At 44.6% G+C, this 24,273-nt stretch overlaps 1 protein-coding gene across 1 annotated transcript in view; it reads right to left on the reverse strand.

Moving 5' to 3' along the window:
* Positions 1 to 3,700: 3,700 nt before the first annotated feature.
* Positions 3,701 to 24,273, reverse strand: part of LOC106602443 (nesprin-3) — a 48,924-nt gene continuing 28,351 nt past the window's right edge. Inside the window, exons 9-19 of the mRNA XM_014195100.3 lie at positions 24,014 to 24,188; positions 22,997 to 23,179; positions 22,463 to 22,606; positions 22,047 to 22,181; positions 20,802 to 20,963; positions 20,390 to 20,562; positions 18,872 to 19,967; positions 17,147 to 17,305; positions 12,473 to 12,670; positions 11,241 to 11,285; positions 3,701 to 7,089 (exon numbers count right to left, since the gene is read on the reverse strand). Coding sequence (XP_014050575.3) covers positions 6,901 to 7,089; positions 11,241 to 11,285; positions 12,473 to 12,670; positions 17,147 to 17,305; positions 18,872 to 19,967; positions 20,390 to 20,562; positions 20,802 to 20,963; positions 22,047 to 22,181; positions 22,463 to 22,606; positions 22,997 to 23,179; positions 24,014 to 24,188 — 2,659 coding nt within the window. The 3' untranslated portion in view covers positions 3,701 to 6,900. The remainder of the gene's footprint in view (positions 7,090 to 11,240; positions 11,286 to 12,472; positions 12,671 to 17,146; positions 17,306 to 18,871; positions 19,968 to 20,389; positions 20,563 to 20,801; positions 20,964 to 22,046; positions 22,182 to 22,462; positions 22,607 to 22,996; positions 23,180 to 24,013; positions 24,189 to 24,273) is intronic.

The following is a 24,273-nucleotide window of genomic DNA, read 5'->3' on the forward strand; positions in this document are numbered from 1 at the left end:
GGACAGCTAGCTTCCATCCTTCTCTGGGTACATTCACTTCAATACAAAACCTTGGAGGCTCATGGTTCTCACTCCCTTCCATAGATTTACACAGTAATTATGACAACTTCCGGAGGTTGTCCTCCAACCTATCAGAGCTCTTGCATGTTGTCCACCCAATCAAAGGATCAGAGAATACATCTAGTACTGAAAGCACAAGCTACAGCTAGCTAGCACTGCAGTGCATAAAATGTGGTGAGTAGTTGACTCAGAGAGAGAAGGACAATAGTTGAACAGTTTTGAACAAATTAATTTGTTACAAAATGAAGGAGAAGCAAGAGAGAGAGCTAGCTATATTTCATATTTCTTTCACTTACTTAGCTAGCCAATGCAGCTATCTAGTTTAGCCTACTCAAACACATGGCTGAAACAGAAAGAGGGATGCTATGTTAGCTAGCTGGCTATGGCTATCCAACACAGGAACTCTTCCAAGTCAAGTCAAGGTTTGGTTTAATTAATTTATTGCCACTGGGGCCCACCGGTGTAACTGCTAATCTGCCTGCTGACTGTACACTGTACTGCACGATTGTAGCGCGTTTGCTAACATGTTAGTTCTAGTAGCTATGTTGACTTGACATTAGCTAATATGGTGACAACGATGTAGGCTGTGCGTAGGTTTTTTCACCTGGTCACACAGCTGATGTGTTGTGCACTGAAGTCCACAAGCGAAGGGAAATGGTAAGAGGAGGAGAGCGTGTAGATGCGAGAAGGAATTATCGAACTATGAAAGGGACCACGCTGTTTGTATGTGGTTGATATGAAAGTTAACTGTGTTTGCCAATTCTGTTGAAAAACGCTTCTTAAACGGAAGCAAACGGAACGGGGATAAACATACCTGAACTCTCGTTTGCAACTGTTGGACTAATGATTACATCCTACATCCTAGGTGCAGGCAAGATTGACACATTCAATACTGCCTTGCACAATGTCTGTCTCCTTGATTACAAAAATGTATCTCGACCTGTGCATCTGTTGTAAACTTTCCTTCATAGACTAGGTTGCAGCAACCTCATGATGGGTATAGGGAAAATTTGAGTATCATGTAGTAGCCTAAACCTATCGATGTTACATTGAACTGGTTGAATGGAATATGAATGACAGTCATCTAATATGCTGTAATAGAAATAAGGCTATGCTCATGAAAAAAAATACAAATTGTCCTCCCTCATCTTAAATGGCACAGACCACCACTGTTGTGTGTATGTCTCTCTATATATATTCTCTGGGAAGTACTAAATATCCTATAGGAAGGCTTTGTGAGTAGGAAGGAGTAGAGTATTTCTATCACAGATGTTTTAACATGACAGATTGAGTGTCAGTGGTGTAGCTGAGAAAAGCAGGGTTGTGTGTGAGCGAGGATGCAGTTTGCAGAGAGTGGGTGGATGGGTAGAGGCAGTGAAATACACATGCACACTGATCGAGAGTGTGGTGAGGTACTGTGTACGTGGGTTTAAGGAAACAATCAGTGCAACACACACACACACACACAAGAGATGTATTAGGTAAGAGTTTGTGATCTGTTGTGTACGTGTGTAGTAGGAAAACACATTAAAAATCACAGGAGTACACATACAGCCACACACATTCACAGGGACACAGTGATTTCAGCTCTACTACCCATATCAGTGAGTGGGATGGTGGTATTCCGCACACATGGAACAGAGAGAGGAGAAGAGAAAACAGTCCCACTACACCAAGAGGGAATTCCACTTGAAGTAATTAGGCCAAACAAGGGCTTGCGCACATAGCAAAGTGTGCCACTGACTTCAGATTCTGACATTTATCCACGTTTATCCAAACGGCAAGTTTCGAAGTTGCTCCAATGTTACATTTCAAAGAGTTTTTGACACCCTGCTCCTACAGCGCAGCATCGTCCCATTTCTCCAAACCAAATGTCGACGTGTTTCTAAGTTAAGGGTTAAGGTGTGGGATAGGGTTAAAACATTACATTAAGAAATTCATTCTGAATGGTTAAGGGTTAAGGTGTGGGATAGGGTTAAAACATTACGCTTAGAAATCCATTCTGAATGGTCAAGGGTTAAGGTTTGGGATTGGGTTAAAACCCCCAAAATATATGAGTGTCTACCACTGGGATTGAACACGAGACCTTCGGATCCAGTCATGACCTTTGGATCCATTCGTAATGAATTCGGATCCAGTCATGGGATTACGGCCATCCGCCACCCACCCCCGTCCACAACGCCCAAGCAAACCCAAGCCTACTTCATGGTAATAGTACTCACTGTTGCCCCTAGTGGCTGGCTCACACACACACCTGGAAGGCAAACGGTCACCTGAGCGTTGCACCAGAGTGCTTGTCATGCACAAGCTGAGCACCAGACATAAATATTGTTTGTTTACCAAGAGGTTGTGTGTGTGTGCGTGGGTGTGTAGAATTGGGAGCTCATCTGTAACTAACAAATCAGATGTTTTGGCAGGGCAGCTAATGTGTCTTCCTCAGATGAGATGCTCTTGCTTCACTCGTGGCCTAAATCACAGCCAAATTAATTTACTGAGAATGTCATACTGCGATACAACTGCACATCTCTTGAGCTGTTTTGCAGAGAGAGAGAGAAATGGCAAGGCAAGCGGTAGAAAAGCTAGTAAATGCTTCATATTTGACTGAGGCAGTGGCTGTGTGTCAGGTTTTGGGTGTCAGTGTGTCTGGCGTGTTCAGTGGGGTCCACCTTGTTAGACCCGTTCAGTCCTAACCCTCTATTCAACACAGGTTAAGAAAAACCTATCTGCACCTATCAGATATGACTAGCTGGGCAGTATTTAATTCCAAAATGTTGTCCCCTCCCTTCTGCCTTTTGCTCACCCCTTCACAGAGCTGATACAACTGGAAAGGTAAAAGCAAGATGGTGGAAACTAGGTGTAGAAGTGAATGCGTACACCTGTTCAGTCATCTCACATCCAAAAAGGGCAGAAAGGAGGAAAGATATTTTATGGAATGAAATAATGACCTATAGAGGTGCAACCTAGTATGTGTATTAGTATGCAACCTGTTGTAATATAATATGCTGATCTCCTATGTTTATTTGTGTTCATATTTTTGTGAATAATTCACCATTTTTGCTAAATCATACTGGCCGCCATGAAGTCTTTTTTTGACATGTACAGGCACAAGTTCACAACCTCACCTAACATCCTGGTATGTGATAAGGAAATGTGTGCTTACTCCAAGACATGCTCAGAGCCTTTCAATCATTGACTAACCAGAGGCTAGTTAAACTAAACAGCCTGCTACACTTTAAACCTGTGTGCATCCCAAATTTACATTTACATTTAAGTCATTTAGCAGACGCTCTTATCCAGAGCAACTTACAAATTGGTGCATTCACCTTATGATATCCAGTGGAACAACCACTTTACAATAGTGCATCTAAATCTTTTAAGGGGGGGGGGGGGGGGGGTTAGAAGGATTACTTTATCCTATCCTAGGTATTCCTTAAAGAGGTGGGGTTTCAGGTGTCTCCGGAAGGTGGTGACTGACTCTGGTTTCACCAGAGCCCTGCTCTGGTCAAAAATAGCGCACTATGTAGGGAATCGGGTGCCATTTGAGTTGCAGATCTGGTAACTCAGGCATTTTACTCATGCTGATCCAGTAATTCCCAACAACAGCAGCTCAACCATGGGCAACACCATACAGACTCAGATATCAATTATACACACTGCATATTTATTGCCAGTTTTGAATACAATACAAAAATATTGGTTAGGCCCAGTTGATACATTTTAAGCATTTCATTCATTTCAAAATATAGTAATAAAATAGAGCATAATATTGTACCGTTTTACAAAAGCTTTGAATCTTCATTCCTGCATGCATGTGCGTTTAAAAGTAAAAAAAAAATTGCAAAGCAGATACTCAATTTGCAGGACACGCTATTCCAATCTAATGTCCATTTTTATTACATTGATACATTTAGCAGAGCACTTAGTAGACAAACTCCTTATAAAACACCTAGAGGAATCTGATTAGGGTTGGAAAATGTTGATAACCTGGGAATTTTGGAAAAGTTTTCCATAAATCCTGGTTGGAATATTCCCGGAATAAGGAGGTATCTGAAATATTCCAACCTTGAGATCTGTTAAAATAAAATTAAAATAAAAAAAGCTGAATTCTTCAACCCAACTTCCTATGCACACTGCGGAGTAATCTGATACAGTATTCCATGATATTCCCTTCATTCTCCACCACTGTTTCTCACCTATCCTAAGAGATTCCCAGTTCCACTGCAGATCCTTTCAAGATGAGCACTTCTGAAAAAGGTTCAAGTGAACGTCCATATGGATGCTCCACATGTATGGCTACACACATACAGTAAGGTTCCTGGCAGGGTATACATTTGAACTTGCATTGATTGTAAAGGTTTGCATACGCATCTAACTCACTAGCAGTGCAAGAAGCAGAGGTGCCAGACTGCCAGGTAGGCCTACTGTTGCTAATTGGTACTCAAAAGAATGCTGCATATTATGGTGACGTTTAGTACTCTGTATTTATTACAGCATTTACGTTTAATATTCTCACATTTAAAAGAGCTAGATATGTTTCATAAATATGTATGAAGACTGAATAAGAGCATTGCATAACTTGTGTATAGATAACAGTAAAATGGTATACATATTTCGGTTCAAGTGTGCTTTGTACAGGTAGGGCAGGCGGGTTTCCTTCAATTATTTCTTTAAAATTAAGTTTGTCATTTAACATTCATGATGACAGACGAAGACAGCCCTCTGAAACCTTCCCTGACGGAGAAAACAGACACAGATTGTGCTTCAACATTCTGAGACAAGGACAGTCAAACGAAACACACGCTCTCCCTCATTCTGAACAAAAGCTAACAGTTCAACTTTAATCAAATGGTAAAAACATCAAACTACTTGTGGGTTATAACCTAATTTTTCTGTCGTAACAAAAATATCTGGGCTGTGTGATAGGACACTAACAGATTTAATGCGATTTGGTTTCCGTTGCCCTAGCAACCCTCGGGTCTGTAAAACAAACATGTGCGGGAGGGAAAAGTACAAAAGTGAATGAGGGAAGAGACGGGGATGCAAGAGAGGAAAGAGAGAAAAGGTCGACTGGGTCATTGCGTCGTTTTAAGAGTCTGCTCAAAAAAGGATATTCTCCCATAACAGGAGCTTTCCATGATATAATCTGGGCCCTGCTGAACATGACGTAGTATAAAGAAAGCAAACTTGGCATCTAAAGTACTCTGTGGTCCAAGAAAACGTCAGGGGCAAAGATAAAAGTTAAACTGTGCGAAGGGATCATTACGACAGTGTTCAAATATAGCATAGCACCTTTAGGAAAGAAAAGCATATTGTTCAAACATACCTACAGTTCAGTATAAATACAATAAACGTATACAGTCAAAAGTAGGTACATCATGTATACCAGCACTGACTGATTTTCTGTATGGTCAGTATCACAAATTGACTGTTTTGTATTAACACTGAAACAAAACATGTCAAATTGATTCACTTGAATTGACACATGATAGAACAGGGGTGTAGTCATTACGCTGATTCTGTTGTAAAACATTATGTCCGTTTACTCCAAACAATGAAAACGAGAGTTCCTACTTGACAATTTCAGGTAGGTCCCTCTCCGTTTTTTTTCCTCTGTTTGCTTCCTTTTGGTCCTTGAAAACGGTAAAGGGTTTCCTTTGCAAGATGTAATGAATACACCCCAGACGTTGTGTTTTGGGATGTGAGCACATCCTGCACCTAAAATGCTGTTATGAACACAGTGCTAAAATTGATAAGGGTACTGTATGCAAAAGGCATTATGTACAGGTAAAAAATAAAGCTTACAATTACGCAAAAATAGAAAAAAGCATAACGTTATTCGCGCAGTTTAAAAGCATTCACATCTCTGTTATACACCAGTCTTTAAAGGGGTAGTGAACCATGATATTTTTCGGGGGTGTATGATCATACGCAGTAATTTTCAAAGACATTAAATCCCTCCAAATAGAGAAAATAAAAATCCACATCCTCTCCTCTCCTAAAGTGCTTGGTGGCCATTATTGTAGCTACTGTAGTACTGTAAAAAGGAGAGGGAGTGGAGCACTCTACTCTGTGGATGGATGGATGTGTTGCCAGCCTGTGTGATAGAGGAGCTGAATTGGCTTGATCATGTGGGTTGCAGAGTGGAGAACAGCTTGAGTCAAGAGGAACAGGTGGAAAGAGCCGAGGCTACCCGCCCACACAGTGACACATCCAGCACAGACACACATTCACACACTAAAGGCGTCAGCATGCTTCAGTTCGACTGGCGCCTAGCCGAACGAGTGTTCTCGCATACTCCCTTAAAAGACATTCACTTGAAATACTAGAAAAAAAGCAGCAACATTACTGTTTGTCCATTTGAAAACACCGTAGCCAGTATACACTTCCTCAAAATAGTAAGAACTAATTCAAGATAACCCAAGAAATCTGTCATTCATTTTGACGTTTTTGCAGAGGAGAGCTTAGTCGCGCAATTTTACATCTAAGATGTTTGGTGCAGTATTTCTCAATTGAAAGAATTTGCATGAAAACGAGTCGTCTCGTTGAATGACAACAAAGACTTTATTGAAGAATCCCTATTGTTGACCAATCACCGACGAAGGGGTGTAGACTTCGGCTCGTCTGTGTGCCCGAACAGCCGAAAAAAACGTCACAAGTCCAAAACGTCACAAAATGTCATAATATATGGACAAACTTCTCCGAACTGTTTCGGCTGGGAAGCATGCGGATGCCTTAACACACACACACACAGACTCTCACACATACACAGTCATAATCACACACATGCACTTACACACACAATGGATTGAGGGTGAAGAGGAATCAACTTATATAATCCTTCTATGTGGGTGGAGGTCCGTCGTAGCGTAGCATGATGTTGAAGGAGCGGGCAAAGTTGTTGGACAGAGAGCAGCTGGAGCCTTCGTCCATCCAGGGCAGGAAGAAGGCTAAGAGGAGTAGGGCCAACAGCAGGAGCCAGAGGGGCAGGGCCACCCGACACACACGGTACAGCAGGCCTGGAGTCTTCCCCTACAGGGAGACAATATTAATACATACACACACACACACTTTCCCATGCCTGTAATTTAGTAAGGGAAATATAGCCAATTACACAAACACTCACAGACATCAATAGATGTGAGTATCGTAATTGAACCCATCAAATCCCATTGTCAAACTTTCTCTCAAATGCACATGTAAAGTAAAAAAAATTTTTTTTACAACTTCTACATTCCTTGTCTATACCATTGAGCGCACGAGTAAATAACCAGTGATTGAGGAGAAACCATAAATCTTTTAGAGGGGCCATGTAATTATATGGGAACCAGAAATGCCTCAAATTCAACCCCAACTGACATCAAAATGAATACAAAAGTGTGTGTGTTTTACTCTCAGCGTATTTCTGTCTCCCATCCAACTGAATGTTAATCCAATGCACCAGACTCCCTGTACATCTGCCTCTCAACATGGAGGAACATTCTGTGATGCTGAAATTTAAATAAATGCTTCTCATACTTGCTAGATAATGACGCCACATTTGACTGGTTCATAATGAAACAACGTGCCAATGTCTCAGTCAGATAGGCATCTTAAAGGGGTAATCTGGGATTCCAACAACAACAAAACGACTGCTCAGCTACATTTTGTTGGTGGTCAGCTAGGCTTAAGAAATGTAACCACTCAAATTCATAGACAGCGTTATGGACTGACAATCCATTATAGTACAATTCTAGTTTTATGTCCCAGTTTGATGTACATATCCCAGATTGCCCCTTGAAAGGGAGTGTTAAACTAAGTCACTTTTAAGATGACTCATACAGTAGGGTCAGTGTTCGCTCGCTACGTAAACAACAAACAGTAAAAGCTCACAGCCCTTTCAATATAATCAGGATTGTGATGACATACACACACACGGAGCATTAACACACACCGCAGAGCAGAGTGCTCTTCCAAGTGAAGCGAGTAAATCCTCGCCCACTCTGTCCTCTCTGCCCTCCACCTTCATGCTCGCTCACTCAGCGAGAACGGCTCCATCAACCCCCTCTCAAACTACTTTCCAGAGCACCTAGGATCGAGAGAGGAGGAAGATGAGGAAGGGCAAGAGAAAGCCTCTCAACAGACCTGCACCTTTCCTCGTTCTACATCAAAACTCCCATCACCTCTGTAAGAATATTCTAAGATAAATACACAACCGCAGAGGACAAGAGGTCAAGAGGGAATTAACGATCAATGGAAATAGTTGTTTTTCTGTAACGGGGAGCTGAAAATTAAATGGGTCATGGACACAGGAGGGGTTTCAGTCCGGGACTCATAGCTAAATGTGGCAAGTTCTCATTGGTCCAAATTGTCTATACATTGTGCCTGAAACGGGATACTTGGTATTTGGCTATTGGCCCAATTTTATTGCAAAGAATTCTAATTGGTCAACGACAGGCTAGGCTTGGGTATAAACTACATCATGGCTCTTTATTCAGTGAAGAAAACACTGCAGACAGGGAAGAATCTACCATCTACTTCCCAGCATAAAAACTATGATTTGAATAAATATATTTTCTCCCCCCGATTTCCTTTTGGGTCTGCGTTATTGAAGAATAACAACTGCCAACACCTCAGTCTCAGATACTCAAACTAAGCAGTCCCAATAGCAATCCATTTGACAGACAGGTGCTAAGCGCCCTTAAAGAGATTAATCAATCAATCAATCATTGTATACAAGCGCTAAGCTCGTCAAGCACCGTTAAACTCAGCCTCCTGCCTGACAGAGCTACAGACAGCTCGGTGTTCAGAGTGAAAATTGCTCAGAGCTGTTCTAACGGGAATAGGGGTGATGAAGAGGATTATTTTATCATTTTTATGCACTTCAATGATAAATGAGATTGGTGATGAATTTTTGGGTAATTCATTATCTGGTGTAAGTGAGGATTGTGTGTAGCCAGTGAAAGAGATTGCTGTTGGCCAGGGGGTGTGAGTTTGTTGGGCAGTGGAGAGGTATAATGCAGGCCAGGTGGTGTGTGAACTCTGAGTTTAGTAAATTGGAGGGGTCCTCTGCAATCTTCCATGCCATCCTCTGCATGTTTGTGTTAAAGTTGACCAGGAAGTTGTTGTTGTTGTTGGGTTTGCCTTTTTTCAGTAGATAGGAAGGTTGTAGTCCAGGGGGCGCGATTATGTAAACAACCCTATGTTTATACTCCAAAGTAATGACAGGTCAGAAAGGAACTTAAACTAGCTAATGAGACCTGAAGAGTTAGCCATCTCCCTTGATCTCTGCATAGGTGTGTGTACGTGGGACAAAGGCATGTGTGTGTGTGTGTGTGTGGTACAGGAGCCATGTCTACAATCATAGGATAGTGTGCATTAAGAATGCTAACAAGCACCTTTAAAACATTACTAAAATAACTAAGGGAAGTAATAACAGTCGTCTATGCAGCGTGAAAATCCAAGTTATGACAGATGTAGAGAGACAGCCTGCAAAACTAGCAACCACAATTCCTATACAGTGATTTGTGGATGGATGAGTTTCAGTGTCTTAGCGCAGATGCTGCAGTGCGCTGATGTTTGTCATTGGGGTACTTTAGAATGTACTTTTGTCTTTGCTGTGAGTCACACTACCATTTTTTTCTTTCATCTGTGTCTGCTGTTTTACTCATATCAACAACCTGGGGGTAAACTCAGTGAGCTACTCTGCTTATTTTTTACATTCCATGCACCTGCTGCGTTCACAGCTCTATGATAGCGACAGAGTGCAAGAGAGAGCGACAGAGAGAGATAAGCGAGAGTGATAAGAGACCGGGTGAGGACAGAGTAGAATGAGGTTGCTCCTAGACAAGGATTTGTTATCCATTCCCCCCTTTCTCCAAATGGTTAAGGTGATGATTGTAGAAGGGTATGCTGATCCTAGATCTGTGCCAAAAGCAAACTTATACCTAGAGCAGAGGACTGGGAAGAGGCTGTCCACTTACTTAGCCATCAACAGATGGAGAGAGAACAAGGTTTGAAACCAAGGCTCCAGGTACAAGTTGCCCTTAAACTGACCTCAGAACTATGCCTGAGGCATCATCTACCTCCGCGACCATGGTGCAAATCCTCTGGAATTTTGTGTAATAGCGAGGGCCCTCAGGCTGTGGGGATCGGAGAGGGTGTGGGAGGGAGGCTCCACTCCACCCCACCGAAGGAGAGAAAGAAAGAGAGAGAGACCTGAGGGTGGGCGAGGGAGGGAGTGACGGGGCATGGCATTTCTTAATCTCTTCTCCACCCAGTCTGGTCTCAAAGACTAGATGTAACTAAGTAAATGTAAATCCGGGACACTCAAATTAGTAAAATATGTTACGTTTGATATGGTTACATAACACAGAAGGTTACTTAAGGTAAAAACGAAAGGAGGGTGGTTGGTCAGGGTGGGCGTATAGCGCAAACATCTAGCAACCCAAAGGTTGCATGTTCGCATATCATCAGGACTACATTACCTTTTTAGCTACTTTGCATGTTAGCTAACTCTTCCATGAACCCTAATCCTTTTAGCTAGCCCTTCCCCTTCCCCTAACCCTTTAACCTAACTCCTAAACCTATCTAACATTTGCCACCTAGCTAATGTTAGCCACAACAAATTGGAATTCGTAACATATTTTCCGTTTTGCAAATTCAAAATATATGGTACATTTTGCAAATTTGTAACGTAATCATACGAATTGTAATTCATAACATATCATATGAAATGGATGATGGACATCCAAAAATTAAGATATACCATACAAAACATATACTAAATGTAGTGTCCTGAATTTACATACAGAATGCTCTGAGACCAGGTTGCTCCACCCCACTGGGCTGCCAAATTAACTTTTTTTTTTTTTTGGAGACAGCAGGCTTGACTTGCTGCCAGTCTTGGGTGGTCAGACAAGTGGCCCTAGAGCTGTGTTTTCTAAACCCAGGGGAGTGGGGAGGCTCAAAGACTCCCCTGAAGAGGGACTTTTACTGCTTTTAAACTCTCTGGAGCAGTCCCACTCCTTGCATGTTTTCTTTCTTAATACGACAAAGACAGATAGGAGAGAGTGTGCTCATTCAAACCCATGTTGTAGCAATAGATGTGTTTAGACCACACGTTTTTCCATTTTGAACTACACTGAATATTAAAAGGAATGTTTGACCATGACACAAGCTCTGAGCTGGATTGATAACTGTACCTTAGCTGTCCTGGTGTGTTCCTCCTGTCCAGCAGCACTTGCACCCTAATGGAAATAAACCCAGAAAACTATACTGTGAAAAAAATACTGTAAAACTATGCTTTATACAGTACAGTTCAGTCAGACCATTACCTAACATTGATGATACACTGCTCCCTTGTGGTAGACCAATGTATTATCTCTTTATTATGGGATACTCTTCAACGCGCTCTGCTGGATGTACATTTTACACAGCACCCTAATTCCCTATATCAGAGGTCACCAACCTTTTCTAAGTCAAGATCACCTTCGAGTCAAAATGCAAACCGTGATCTACCACTCAGATTGTTTAAAAACATGACTTAAAAAATGTAAACCTACGCAACATTAACCAATTAAAAAGCTCTGTAGCAACGAGGTTTGTGTAGTAGGTTATAGGCCCAATACATGGCTATGCTTGAATTGCCCTGCCAATGTTTTTCTTCTCAGACCATTTTGAAATTATATTTAAAAAATGTGGTATATGATCAAACTGGTAATAGATAATTTGTTGTATTAATTGTGAGGCACAGCTGAGTGAACATAAAATATACATGCTTTATTTTTACTGGACTGATGGCCTGCATCTGATGGTCTTTCTTTACTTTGACTATTTTCTACATTGTACACACACCAATTGTTTTAGGGTACTTTTACCCCTTTTTCGTGATATGGAAGTAGTAATCAGGAGGCGAAGGTCGAGAGCCATGCGTCCTCCGAAACACGACCCCGCCAAGCCGCACTGCTTCTTCACACACTGCCCGGTTAACCCCGAAGCCAGTCGACACAGGAAACACCATACAGCTGCCGACCGAAGTCAGCGTGCATGTGCCCACCACAAGGAGCCACTAGAGCACGATGGGACAAGGACAACCCAGCCGGCAAAACCCCTAACCTGGACGACGCTGGCAAATTGTGCGCCGCCTCATGGGGCTCCCGGTCGCGGCCGGCTGCAACACAAACTGGGGTCAAACCCGGATCTGTAGTGACGCAGTGCCTTACACCCCTGCGCCACTCGGGAGGCCCTATCGTTGTTTTATTAACAGAAATGTTTGGTGATCGACTAGGAATTCCTTGGAGTTGGTGACCACTGCCCTATATAGTGCACTACTTTTGACAAGAGCCATATAGATCCTGATCCAAAAATAGTGCACTATAAAAGGGAATAGGGTGCCATTTGGGAGGCACAATACAATGTTTACAGCATCTCTTACCTTGACATTCAACAGAGCCTTGAGGTCTCCTACATCCTTCAGTTTGGACTTGTAGAGCATCCAGCGATAACGTATCTCCTCCATACCAACATCCTCAGCCCAATGGTCAGCCCCGGCCCCGGCTCCGGCTGCAGCCGCCCCAGACATCAGCAGTAGCTGGAACTGCTCCTGACCCCAGCCCACACCGGACCGCAAAGTCTGTGGGAGTGAGAGGAGAGAGAGAGGGGGGGATGGAAGAGAGAGGAGGAGGAGGAGAGAAGAGTCAAGTGAACAACAGGGGGATGGAGGATGAAGGAGACTAAACAGTTGCATATGGCTGAGGGGTAAGCAGAGGAATTGTTGCATAAAGTAATAACAATAAGCAGTGTGTGTGTCTGTGTGTAATGTCTACACAGGATCTTTGCACAGAAGAATAGCTACAGCAGTAAATCCTGAAGGAATACTTCTTAACCCTTTTTCTCTACTGAAACCACAGCAGCACATACATACTGTATATCCCCAAACAAACAAGCATACATCTTCAATCCCCTTTCTGCATTGATTCAATGTCTGCTGACATTGAGGCATGCTTTGTGCTCTGTTATCCTATCCTGACAAAAACATTCCAACATGCCCTGCTAGCATCCAAAATGGCACCTTATTTACTATATAGTGCACTATTTTGGGCCAGTGCCCTATATCAAAAGTATATAAATGTGAGTGAGGTGAGAGAATACACCCAGATGTCAATTCAATGTCTATTCCACGTTGGAAATTTCATTCAAATGAAAAGACGTAGAAACGCTGATTCAACCAGTGTGTGCCCAGTGGGTAGGGTGGCATTTAGGACATAACCTGTCTGACTGTCAGGCAGCTTGTGGTTGGGATGTAAGTGTACTAGCCGTCAGTTTAGCTGCCAAGTTATTTTAGTCGTCTAGAGGAGAGCTTGAAGGTTTGTGGTGTGTATCTGGGGTGTGTATTTGTTAGGGCCTTGCTGTAAGGCATGTTTCTACCAAGCCCAGTAATAAACTAAAGGAGCCAAACGCTACTCCTTATAGTCTAAGGACCTTACATGTTCTGTTTAGAGGCAAATTGGCTCTGGCAGCCAAAACAGCCAAATCCTCTAAAACGTAAATTGATTCTCAACTGCGGTACGATTCTATAAATATAAAGCCTTCTACTTTCATATCACATCAAAATAATTTCACAAATAGACACTTACTGTACACTGTTTTAACCAGTTTTAACACAGTTGCAGCCGACAGTATTTTTCAGTGACAACACGTTTGCGGCGTCCGCCTTCTGTTTACACACGGGTGCTCGGAGACGTAGATAGCTAATTAGCAGAGGTATGCCTCGGTCTTCCGTAAACAAGCGCTGTAACATGGAAATATGGACGTGGGAACTCCAAACAGCCCTATAAAGGTGTAGTAATTTAACCTGTTTTTTAAAAATGATTTCTCGCTAATATGAAAGATGCTATGTTTCCAAAACCGTACAGCAAGCGATCGGGGCTCTTAATAAAACTCAGCCGGCCAGATGATTAGTTTCGACCATCCTAGAGCTTTGTTAGGTGCATTCTGAACATAACGTACTCCAGACGTTCTCACAAAGTATGTATATTACTTAGAAAGTAACTTGTTTTAAGCCAACCCTGATGTCCTAGCCATGTCTGAATCCTGGCTTAGGAAGGCCAACAAAAATTCGGACATTTCCATCCCCAATTACAACACTTTCCGTCAAGACAGAACTGCTAAAGGGGGCGGAATTGCAATCTACTGTAGAGATAGCCTGCAGAGTTCTGTCATACCATCCAGGTCTATGCCCAAACAGTTCAAGCTTCTACTTTTAAAGATCCATCTCTCCAGAAATAAGTCCACCGTTGCTGCTTGTTATAGACCCCCCTCAGCTCCCAGCTGTGCCCTGGGCACCATATGTGAATTGATCTCTCCCCCCCCCCCCCCCATCTATCGTCAGAGTTCGTACTGCTAGGTGACCTTAATTGGGATATGCTTAACACCCCAGCTGTCCTACAATCTAAGCTAGATGCCCTCAATCTCACACAAATTATCAAGGAACAACGCCAAATCCGTAACCATGGGCAACCTCATAGATATCATCCTGACCAACTTGCCGTCTAAATACACCTCTGCTGTTTTCAACCAGGATCTTAACGATCACTGCCTCATTGCCTGCATCCGTTATGGGTCCGTGGTAAAATGACCACCTCTCATCACTGTCAAACGTTCCCTAAAACACTTCTGCAAGCAGGCCTTTCTAATTGACCTGGCCCGGGTATCCTGGAAGGATATTGACCTCATCCCGTCAGTAGAGGATGCCTGGTTGCTATTTAAAAGTGCTTTCCTCACTATCTTAAATAAGCATGCCCCTTTCAAAGTAGAACTAAGAACAAGTAGAACTAAGAACAGATATAGCCCTTGGTTCACTCCATACTTGACTGCCCTTGACCAGCACAACAACACCCTGTGGTGTACTGCACTAGCTTCGAATAGCCCCCGCGATATGCAACTTTTCAGAGAAGTCAGGAACCAATACACACAGTCAGTTAGGAAAGCAAAGGCTAGATTTTGTAAACAGAAATTTGCATCCTGCAGCACTAATTCCAAAATGTTTTGGTACACTAAAGTCCATGGAGAATAAGAGTACCTACTCCCAGCTGCCCACTGCACTGAGACTAGGAAACACTTACCACTGATGAATCCACGATAATTGAGAATTTCAATAAGCATTTCTCTACGGCTGGCCATGCTTTCCACCGTACCAACATGGACAACAGCTCTGCACCCCCCGCAGCAACTGGCCCAAGCCCCCCCCCCCCGCTTCTCCTTCACCCAAATCCAGACAGCTGATGTTCTGAAAGGGCTGCAAAATCTGGATCCCTACAAATCAGCTGGGCTAGACAATTTGGACCCTCTTCCTAAAATTATCCGCCGCCATTGTTGCAACCCCTATTACTAGTCTGTTCAACCTCTCTTTCGCATCGTCTGAGATTCCTAAAGATTGGAAAGCGGCCGCGGTCATCCCCCTCTTCAAAGGGGGAGACACTCTAGACCCAAACTGTTACAGACCTACATCCATCCTGCCCTGCCTTTCTAAAGTCTTTGAAAGCCAACTGAACAAACAGATCACCGACCATTTCGAATCCCTCCGTACCTTCTCCGCTATGCAATCTGGTTTCTGAGCTGGTCACGGGTGCACCTCAGCCACGCTCAAGGTCCTAAACAATATCATAACCGCCATTGATAAAAGACAGTACTGTGTAGCCGTCTTCATCAACCTGGCCAAGGCTTTCGACTGTCAATCACCGCATTCTTATCAGCAGACTCAACAGCCTTGGTTTCTCTAATGACTGCCTCACCTGGTTCACCAACTACTTCTCAGATAAAGTTCAGTGCGTCAAATTGGAGGGCCTGTTGTCCAGACCTCTGGCAGTCTATGGGGGTGCCACAGGGTTCAATTCTCGGGCCGACTCTTTTCTCTGTATTTATCAATAATGTCGCTCTTTCTGCGGGTGAATCTTTGATCCACCTCTTCGCAGACAACACCATTGTGTATACATCTGGCCCTTCTTTGGACATTGTGTTAAACCTCCAACCAAGCTTCAACGCCATACAAGACTCCTTCATCTCCAATCCAAAGTTAAATCTAGAATTGGCTTCCTATTTCGCAACAAAGCCTCCTTCACTCATGCTGCCAAACACCCTCGTAAAACTGACTATCCTACCAATCCTTGACTGCGGCGATGTCATTTACAAAATAGCCTCAAACACTCTCCTCAGCAAACTGGATGTAGTCTATCACAGTGCCATCCATTTTGTAACCAAAGCCCCATATACTACCCACCACTGCGACCTGTATGCTCTCGTTGGCTGGTCCTCGCCACATATTCGTCGCCAAACCCACTGGCTCCAGGTCATCTATAAGTCTTTGCTAGGTACAGCTCCGCCTTATCTCAGCTCACTGGTCACCATAGCAACACCCACCCGTAGCATGTGCTCCAGCAGGTATATTTCATTGGTCATCCCCAAAGCCAACACCTCCTTTGGCCACCTTTCCTTCCAGTTCTCTGCTGCCAATGACTGGAACGAATTGCCAAAAAAAAAAAAAAACGCCCCAAAACAAATCACTGAAGTTAGAGACATATCTCCCTCACTAACTTTAAGCGTTAGCTGTCAGAGCAGCTTACCAATAGCTGCAGCTGTACACAGCCCATCTGTAAATTGCCCATCCAACCAACTACCTACCTCATCCCCATATGTTTTTCTGCTCTTTTGCACACCAGTATTTCTACTTGCACATCCTCATCTGCACACTCCAGTGTAAATTGCTCAATTTTAATTAATTACTTTGCCACTATTGGCCTGTTTATTGCCTTACTTCATTTGCACACACTGTATACAGACTTTTCTATTGTGTTACTGACTGTACGTTTGTTTATCCCAGGTGTAACTCTGTTGTTTTTGTTGCACTGCTTTGCTTCATCTTGGCCAGGTCGCAGTTGTAAATGAGAACTTGTTCTCAACTGGCCTACCTGGTTAAATAAAGTTGAAATACATAAAAAAAAAAAAAAAAAACCCTAAGATGGCCACAGCACTTGAGTACCTCATTATTTCTGTGTGAATATAAACAGGAGCAGAATACTGTATATTTCTGAGAGAATTCATCAGCACCAACCTTGAGTGTGTTCTGCCTGATCTTGAGTTCTCTGGTGCTCAGCGGTCTCTTGATCTTGAGAATCCCTGAAAGAGTATCGTTTTCCTTCTGTAGCCAGGCCTCAAACACCCTCCTCCTGTCTTCGTACTCCGCTGCACTCAGAGCTGACCCTGGACCTGCCTGAAGGACCACAACAACTTACTTTAGGTGATATTTCACAAAAGAGAATCAGTTAGCTAATTTTCTAAATATTCTGGTTTATAACGGCAGTGTAATATCGGTTAATGAGAATATTGAGTGATGAGTCAATTAGTTTTAAGAAAAGGTTGACGCCATCCGCTCCTCATTCACTCTGCCTATTGAGTCCACTGGTCCCACTCAGACAGAACTAATATATTTTTCCATCCTGCGACTAGTGTTGTCCAGCCACCCGACAACATCCCCTTCTCCCTTCTCTGGAGACCTTCTCCCATTCCTCACAGAGCCGCTCCTCTCCCCGAGAAACCAACATTCGACCCCTCTGATGTCAAAAACTACAGACAGATATCCCTTTTTTTCTTCCCAAAACACTTGAGCGTGCTGTCACTGACTCGTTATCTCTCTCAGAACAATCTTCATCCTAACCAGTCTGGCTTCAAAATGGAGCACTCAACTGAGACTGCTCTCCTCGGTGTCACAGAGGCTCTCTGCTCTGCCAAAGCTGACTCCCTCTCTGTTCTCATCCTCCTAGATCTATCCGCTGCCTTTGACACCGTGAACCATCAAATCCTCCTCTCCACCTTCTCAGGGCTGTGCGTGCGTCTCAGGCTCTGCACACTCCTGGATTGCATTCAACCTGGCAGGTCGCTCCTGTCAGGTGGCATGGAAAGGACCATGGTGCGTGCCTACAGAGCAGCAAGGGGAACTGCCCCTCCCTACCTTCAGGCTATGCTCAAACCTTCCATCTCAACCCGAGCACTTCAGTCTGCCACCTCCGGTCTGTTGGCCCTCCCACCCCTACAGGAGGCCAGCTCCTGCCTAGCCCAGTCAAAGCACTTCTCAGTCCTGGTACCCCAATGGTGGAACCAGCTTCCCTCTGATGCTAGGACAGCAGAGTCCCTTCCCATATTCCGAAAACATCTGAAACTGTACATCTTCAAAGAGTATCTTAAATAAGAAATCCCCCCCACCCCAAAAAATAAACCTTTCATTTGTCTTTTCCTACTAGCACTGACTTTGCTGATAACTTCTGTATTGAGGAAAAATTAGCTAATACGACTGTGATATGTGGTTGTCTCACCTAGCCATCTTAAGATGAATGCACCAACTAAGTCACTCTGGATAACAGCGTCTGCTAAATGTCTAAAATGTAAAATGTTGTTATAAACCAGGGTGTTCGAGCCCTGAATGCTGATTGGTTTAAAGCTGTTTTATATCAGACCGTATACACAGGTATGACAACCCCAAAAATATTTTTACTGTTCTAATTAAGTTGGTAACCAGTTTATAATAGCAATAAGGAACCTCAGGGGTTTGTGGTACTGCATATGGCCAATATACCACGACTAACGGCTGCATCCTGTATCCGTGTTGCGTCATCCATAAGAACAGCCCTTAGCCGTGGTATATTGGCCAAATACCACACCCCCTCATGCCATATTGCTTAATTATACCATGCCCATTTGAAGCTGATATTCCTTTATTAACTAGAAAATAATGAGTATGTGATTGTGAGTTAATAGAATCATTGGAGACAGTAAACCGTACCGTGGTGTGTTGACTTGAGCTCTGTAGCCCTCCAGAAGTCTTTCTAGCAAAGCCTTGCTCCATGACTGAATCCTCCATCTTTGTCTTGATCAGGGTGAAGGACCCTCTGTGTCGCAGGTGTCCCCCTCCACTTCCACTCTGGTCTCCCATTTCACTTGTTCCCTCTCCATAGCTGCTTCTGCTGCCCTGACTATGACCTAGCCCTAACCCCACATCTACCTCCATGGCCACAGGTTCAGCCACACCTCTGGACCTCTGCTCATCCACCCACTCCTCTGTCCGCCCGCTACTGCTGGACCCAGACGCCCCGACTACCACCACTCCGCTACTCCTAGAGCCTGATCCCTCCATCACACCGCTACCTGTAAAACCAGTACACCCCACCACTCCGCTACTCCTGGACCCAGAGCCCTCCACCACTCCGCTACTCCTGGACCCAGAGCCCCCCACCACTCCACACTGGGGGCTTCTGCCTCCTGTGTGGCCTGAGGTTATCCCTGTGGTTCCCCCTCTGGTCTCCCCCTCTCCTCCCTGACCCTGACCATACCCCCCTCTCCAGGCAATGGAGTCCACCTCTTCAACGCCAAAGCTGTGCTCACCGCCACCCTTCTCCCTCTCCCTGCAATTGCCCCTGCTTTCAACCCCACTGCCCTGTCCCGGTCTCTGACTGCTTCCTTGGCTTAACATCATTGGACCCAGTTGTTGACCCAGAGTCTGTTGGCCACTGCCCTGTCTCTCCCCATGTTCAGAGAGATCCATATCCTCCACACTGCCCTCGAACCCTCCCTCGACCCACACACCCTCTTCTGCTCTAAAACTTGCCCCTTCGCTTTGCTCCATCCTTGCCCCTGACCCTGTTCTTCCCCCTCTCCCAGACTCTGATCCATAGCTCTGAGAGACCCAGACACCATGGTCCTCTCCTGGGGATCCCTCTGGAGCACCCTCCCTCCTGCTGCTGGAGCCTCTTCCTTTGATCAGGTCTCCTCCCTCCCCAGGAAAGAGCTCCCTAGCTGGACCTGTCAACTCCCCAGCCTGACCTCTCACCCTCTGGATGTCTAAGTCAGGGTCCTCAGAGGAGCTGTGCCCATTCAGCAGTCTGGGAATGGAACAGCAGACAGTCAGTACGTGAAGGAATCTCTTAGGATTGGTGTGTAATTGGCGGCATTAAATACTTTTCACCCAGATGCAGGGAGGGCATATGCAACATATTGACTTCTTTGTAAAAGGCTATGGTTGGTAAAGTTTTTGGAGATAGATGTGCACAAGCCATATGAGGTTGTCAAGAACCTCCACTGAAACACACTAAACTAGAGATGAAGTAGCATTAGTAGTAATGCTACTAGAGTAGTCCTCCCATAGAGACACTATCATTCACTAGAGTGGAAGATTCAATAGATGTGCATAGCTCTAGAATGTGATGATAATAGCAGCCATCTTTGTCAAGCATAGTTGTCGATTCCAAAGTTCTATATCTAATTCTAAGAGGTTTCCCATCAAGCCCGCTATAGTGTAATGTACCTGAAGAGGTTGAGGCTGAGGTCATGCAGGGCCATCCAGGACTCTCTCAGGCGCTTCATGTCCCTGAGGATGTGCACTCGTCCCTCCTCAGAGGTCCTCTTCAGCACCCCCTGGCCCTGCACCTCTGTCTGGTGCAGCTGCAGCTCCTTCTCTGGGAACTCACCTAGTGCCCTCTACAGGACCGGAGGAGGAATAACACGATGGGACCGGACGTATTAACTACATGCAAGTACAGCACTGGATAGAGTTACAGTTAATTTCCCATAACTCTTTGTCAGTAGAGAACATGTTTTCTTTTAACACAGGATATCCTCTCCATAGTAGTCCAGTGCCTTGTCATGTTTGTCTATCTTCATCAAATCCGCCATAATCAGAGTGCCACTTAACAGACAGATGTGTGGTATGTCAGTACCTCAGCTTCATGCTGTCTGTTGTCCACGCTCCACTCCCCAGCAGAACTGCGGTAGGACTCCAGCTTCTGCCTCATAATCATCAGCCACTTCTCTACATTCAGCAGGCTCTCGTGGAAACTCTCGTGCTCCCTGATGCTCTCCTCACTCTCGTTCCCCTTCACCTGCCACACACACACACACACACACACACGTTAATATCAAAGACAAACACTCAGTGCCGGTTTATTAGGTACACCCATCTGGTACCGGGGTGGACCCCACCCTTTGCCCCCAGAACAGCCTGAATTCTTTGGTGCATTCTACAAGGTGTCATAAATATTCTACAGGGATGTTGGTCCTTGCTGACGCAATGGCATCACACAGTTGCTGCAGATTGGACTGCGGTACATTCATGCTGCTAACAGCCTGTTCCATCTCATCCCAAAGATGCTCTATTCAGTTGAGGTCTGGGGACTGCGAAGGCCACTCAAGTAAACTGAAGTCGCTGTCAATGTTCCAGGCAATGTTTTTCCACTCCTCATTTGTCCAGTGTTGGTGATCACGTGCCCACTGGAGCCGCTTCTTTTTGTTTTTAGCTGATAAGAATGGAACCCAGTGTGCTCGCCTGCTGCAATAGCCCATCCATGACAAGGATTGACAGTTGTGCCTTCCGAGATGCTGTTCTGCACACCACTGTTGTACTGAGCCGTTATTTGTCTGTTTGTGGCCTGCCTGTTAGCTTGCATGATTCTTGACATTCTCCTTCCACCTCTCTCATTAACGAGCTGTTTGCGCCCACAGGACTGCCACTGACTGGATATTTTTTTGTTTGGTCGCACCATTCTCGGTAAACCCGAAACACTGTCATGCGTGAAAAGCCCAGGAGGGCGGCCGTTTCTGAGATAATGGGTGCGGCGTGCCTGACATTGACGATCGTACCATGCTCAAAGTCGCTTAGGTCACTCGTTTTGCCCACTCTAACGTTCAATCGAGCAGTAACTAAATGCCTCGATGCTTGCCTGCCTGTTTTTTATAGCAAGCCACATGACTCACTGTCTGAAGGTGAGTGTATAACAAAACTCACACAGCCAAATGAACACACTGATACACAACACATTAAGCAAATGCAATCACATGCTAAAATATTACTTCACAAATACGCAGATTGATGAATGGGAAATGTAATCCATTTCAAAAGCAATGTTTTGCCACTAAAGTATCATCTTTTTCAAAACTTCTGCTTGGTCAAATCCTTCCCGTCTTACCCGGACTGCCTTGTATAGGTTCCTCCAGTCCCCATACAGCCTCTCATACCGGGTCTTGTTAGCGGAGCTGGATGACACCAGAGTCTCCAGAGCTGTGATGTGGGCCTCACAGTCCTCCAAGTCCTTCTTGATCACCTGAGAGACACAAAGCAACTTTATGAATGCTTTATACATGCTTATATGTTCTTTCTACACGAGTCTCTTAGTGCCCCCTGGACACAGGCTCAATCTCAATTAATCTTTCCTCAATTATTTGCATCCTACCTCGTCGCCTCCTTGTCAACCATATTGGAGGAGAAGGTCCCTCCACTCAAACCTTCTTCTCCAAAGCCTTTGAGAAGGAGGTGAGGAGTGAGGATGCGAGGAAAGATTCATTGAGAATGAGCCACAGGTTAAGAATGCAGTAAGTGACCCACCCGTAGCTGGTCTGACTGGCTCTTCTTGGCCAGTATGTCTGGTTGGAGGGTGTCTGCTGAGATCAGTCTGTCTCTCAGGAGGGTCAGCTTGCTCCTGATTGACTCGTAGGCGTCGCCAAAGTCCTTCGTCCTCGAGATCAAACCCTAAGGACATACTTAAGCAATAAGGCACGAGGGGGTGTGGTATATGGCCTATATACCACGGTTAAGGGCTGTTCTTTGTACGACGCAACGCGGAGTGCCTGGATACACGCCTTAGCCGTGGTATATTGGCCATATACCACAAACCCCCGAGGTGTCTTATTGCTATTATAAACTGGTTACCAACGTAATTAGAGCAGTAAAAATACATGTTTTGTTATACCTGTGGTATACGGTCTGATATACCACAGCTGTCAGCCAATCAGCATTCAGGGCTCGAACCACCCAGTTTATAACATAAATTACGTTCCATCCCAAATGGCACCCAATTCCCTAATAATGCCCTACATATGACCAGAGTCCAATGACACACACACGAACGCACTCACACACCTGCAGTCTTCCCTTCCTCTGCAGAAGCTGGCTGTGCAGTAGCTCTCGGTTCCTCACAGCGGCGTTGAGCTCCGTCAGTAGACTCTCTGCTCTGTCAGAGCCAAACACTGAAGCCAGCAGATCTCTCTTCACCTGCAGGAGGCTCAACCGCTCTTGCAGCTGCAGACTTTGCATCATCAACCTCTGTAGGGGGGATAGAAAGAAATGGAGGAAACAAAGACAAAAAAAGAGAGAAAATAAATTCAAGAGGGCCACGCCACAGATGAAAGGTATGTGTTGTAGAAATATGTGCCTCAGGGCATCTAGATCACACATTCCTCTGTGCCAACGTAAAGCAAGCATGATCCTCAGATGTCTCTTTTTCATAGATCAGGGAATGATTGAACTCCCTGACCTGTGCTTTCAGTATTTCCATGTCTGGAGGGGAGGAGGTTATATAGGGAAAGCCACTTTATGCTGTCCACTGCGGAGGATAGATGATGGAGAAGGATGATAGGATGATGGAGAAGGCCCAAATGGCAGTCTCTTCCATATATAGTGCACTACATTTGACACCCTATTCCATATATAGTTCACTAATTTTGACCACAGCCCTATGGGCCCTGATAAAAAGTAGTGCACTAAATATGGAATAGGGTGCCATTTAGGACACGGCCCAAGCCAATCTCTGTCAAGTACTGTCTGTATGTAGGGCTGAATGGATTTCCATAGCTTACCTAATTAAGGTACCATGACTACGGTATATTATTATTACAGTGGAAGTCTCCAGGCCTTGAGTGCCACAGTGACTACAAGTTGGTTTCTCAGCCAATACAATCCTGGTTTAGCTGCTTGATTGATGGGATTGAATGTCACCTTTTCTCAATGCATTTTACCGTGTTGTATTAGCTGCATTGTATGTTTTCTGTATCATATCCTGCTACATCCCTTTTAAGCACATGACCAAACACATTTCCCCTGGTGGAATAATAGTTGATCAAATCAGTAGCAGCCTGCAGTGCAGTGTGGTGTTTATACCTCGATGTTCTGCACTAGCAAGGCGATGTGGGAGAACTCAGACACCTCTGCTGAGGCCTCCAGCACCTGAGAGACCAGCTGGCTCCACTGAGAGAAGCCATGCAGAGGGTCCTGCAGCACCAGTCTCAGGCCTGTCTCTGACTCCACACACAGCTTCATTGCACGACACTTCACACTATAGGCAGACAGGGGAGAGGAGATGGGCTTCAAACAGGTTAGATATGGTGCATTGCATGCAAAGACAAAATGTACTGTGTGTG

Source organism: Salmo salar, chromosome 01 (assembly GCF_965601325.2).
Source record: "Salmo salar chromosome 01, fSalSal1, whole genome shotgun sequence".
NCBI lineage: Eukaryota > Metazoa > Chordata > Actinopteri > Salmoniformes > Salmonidae > Salmo > Salmo salar.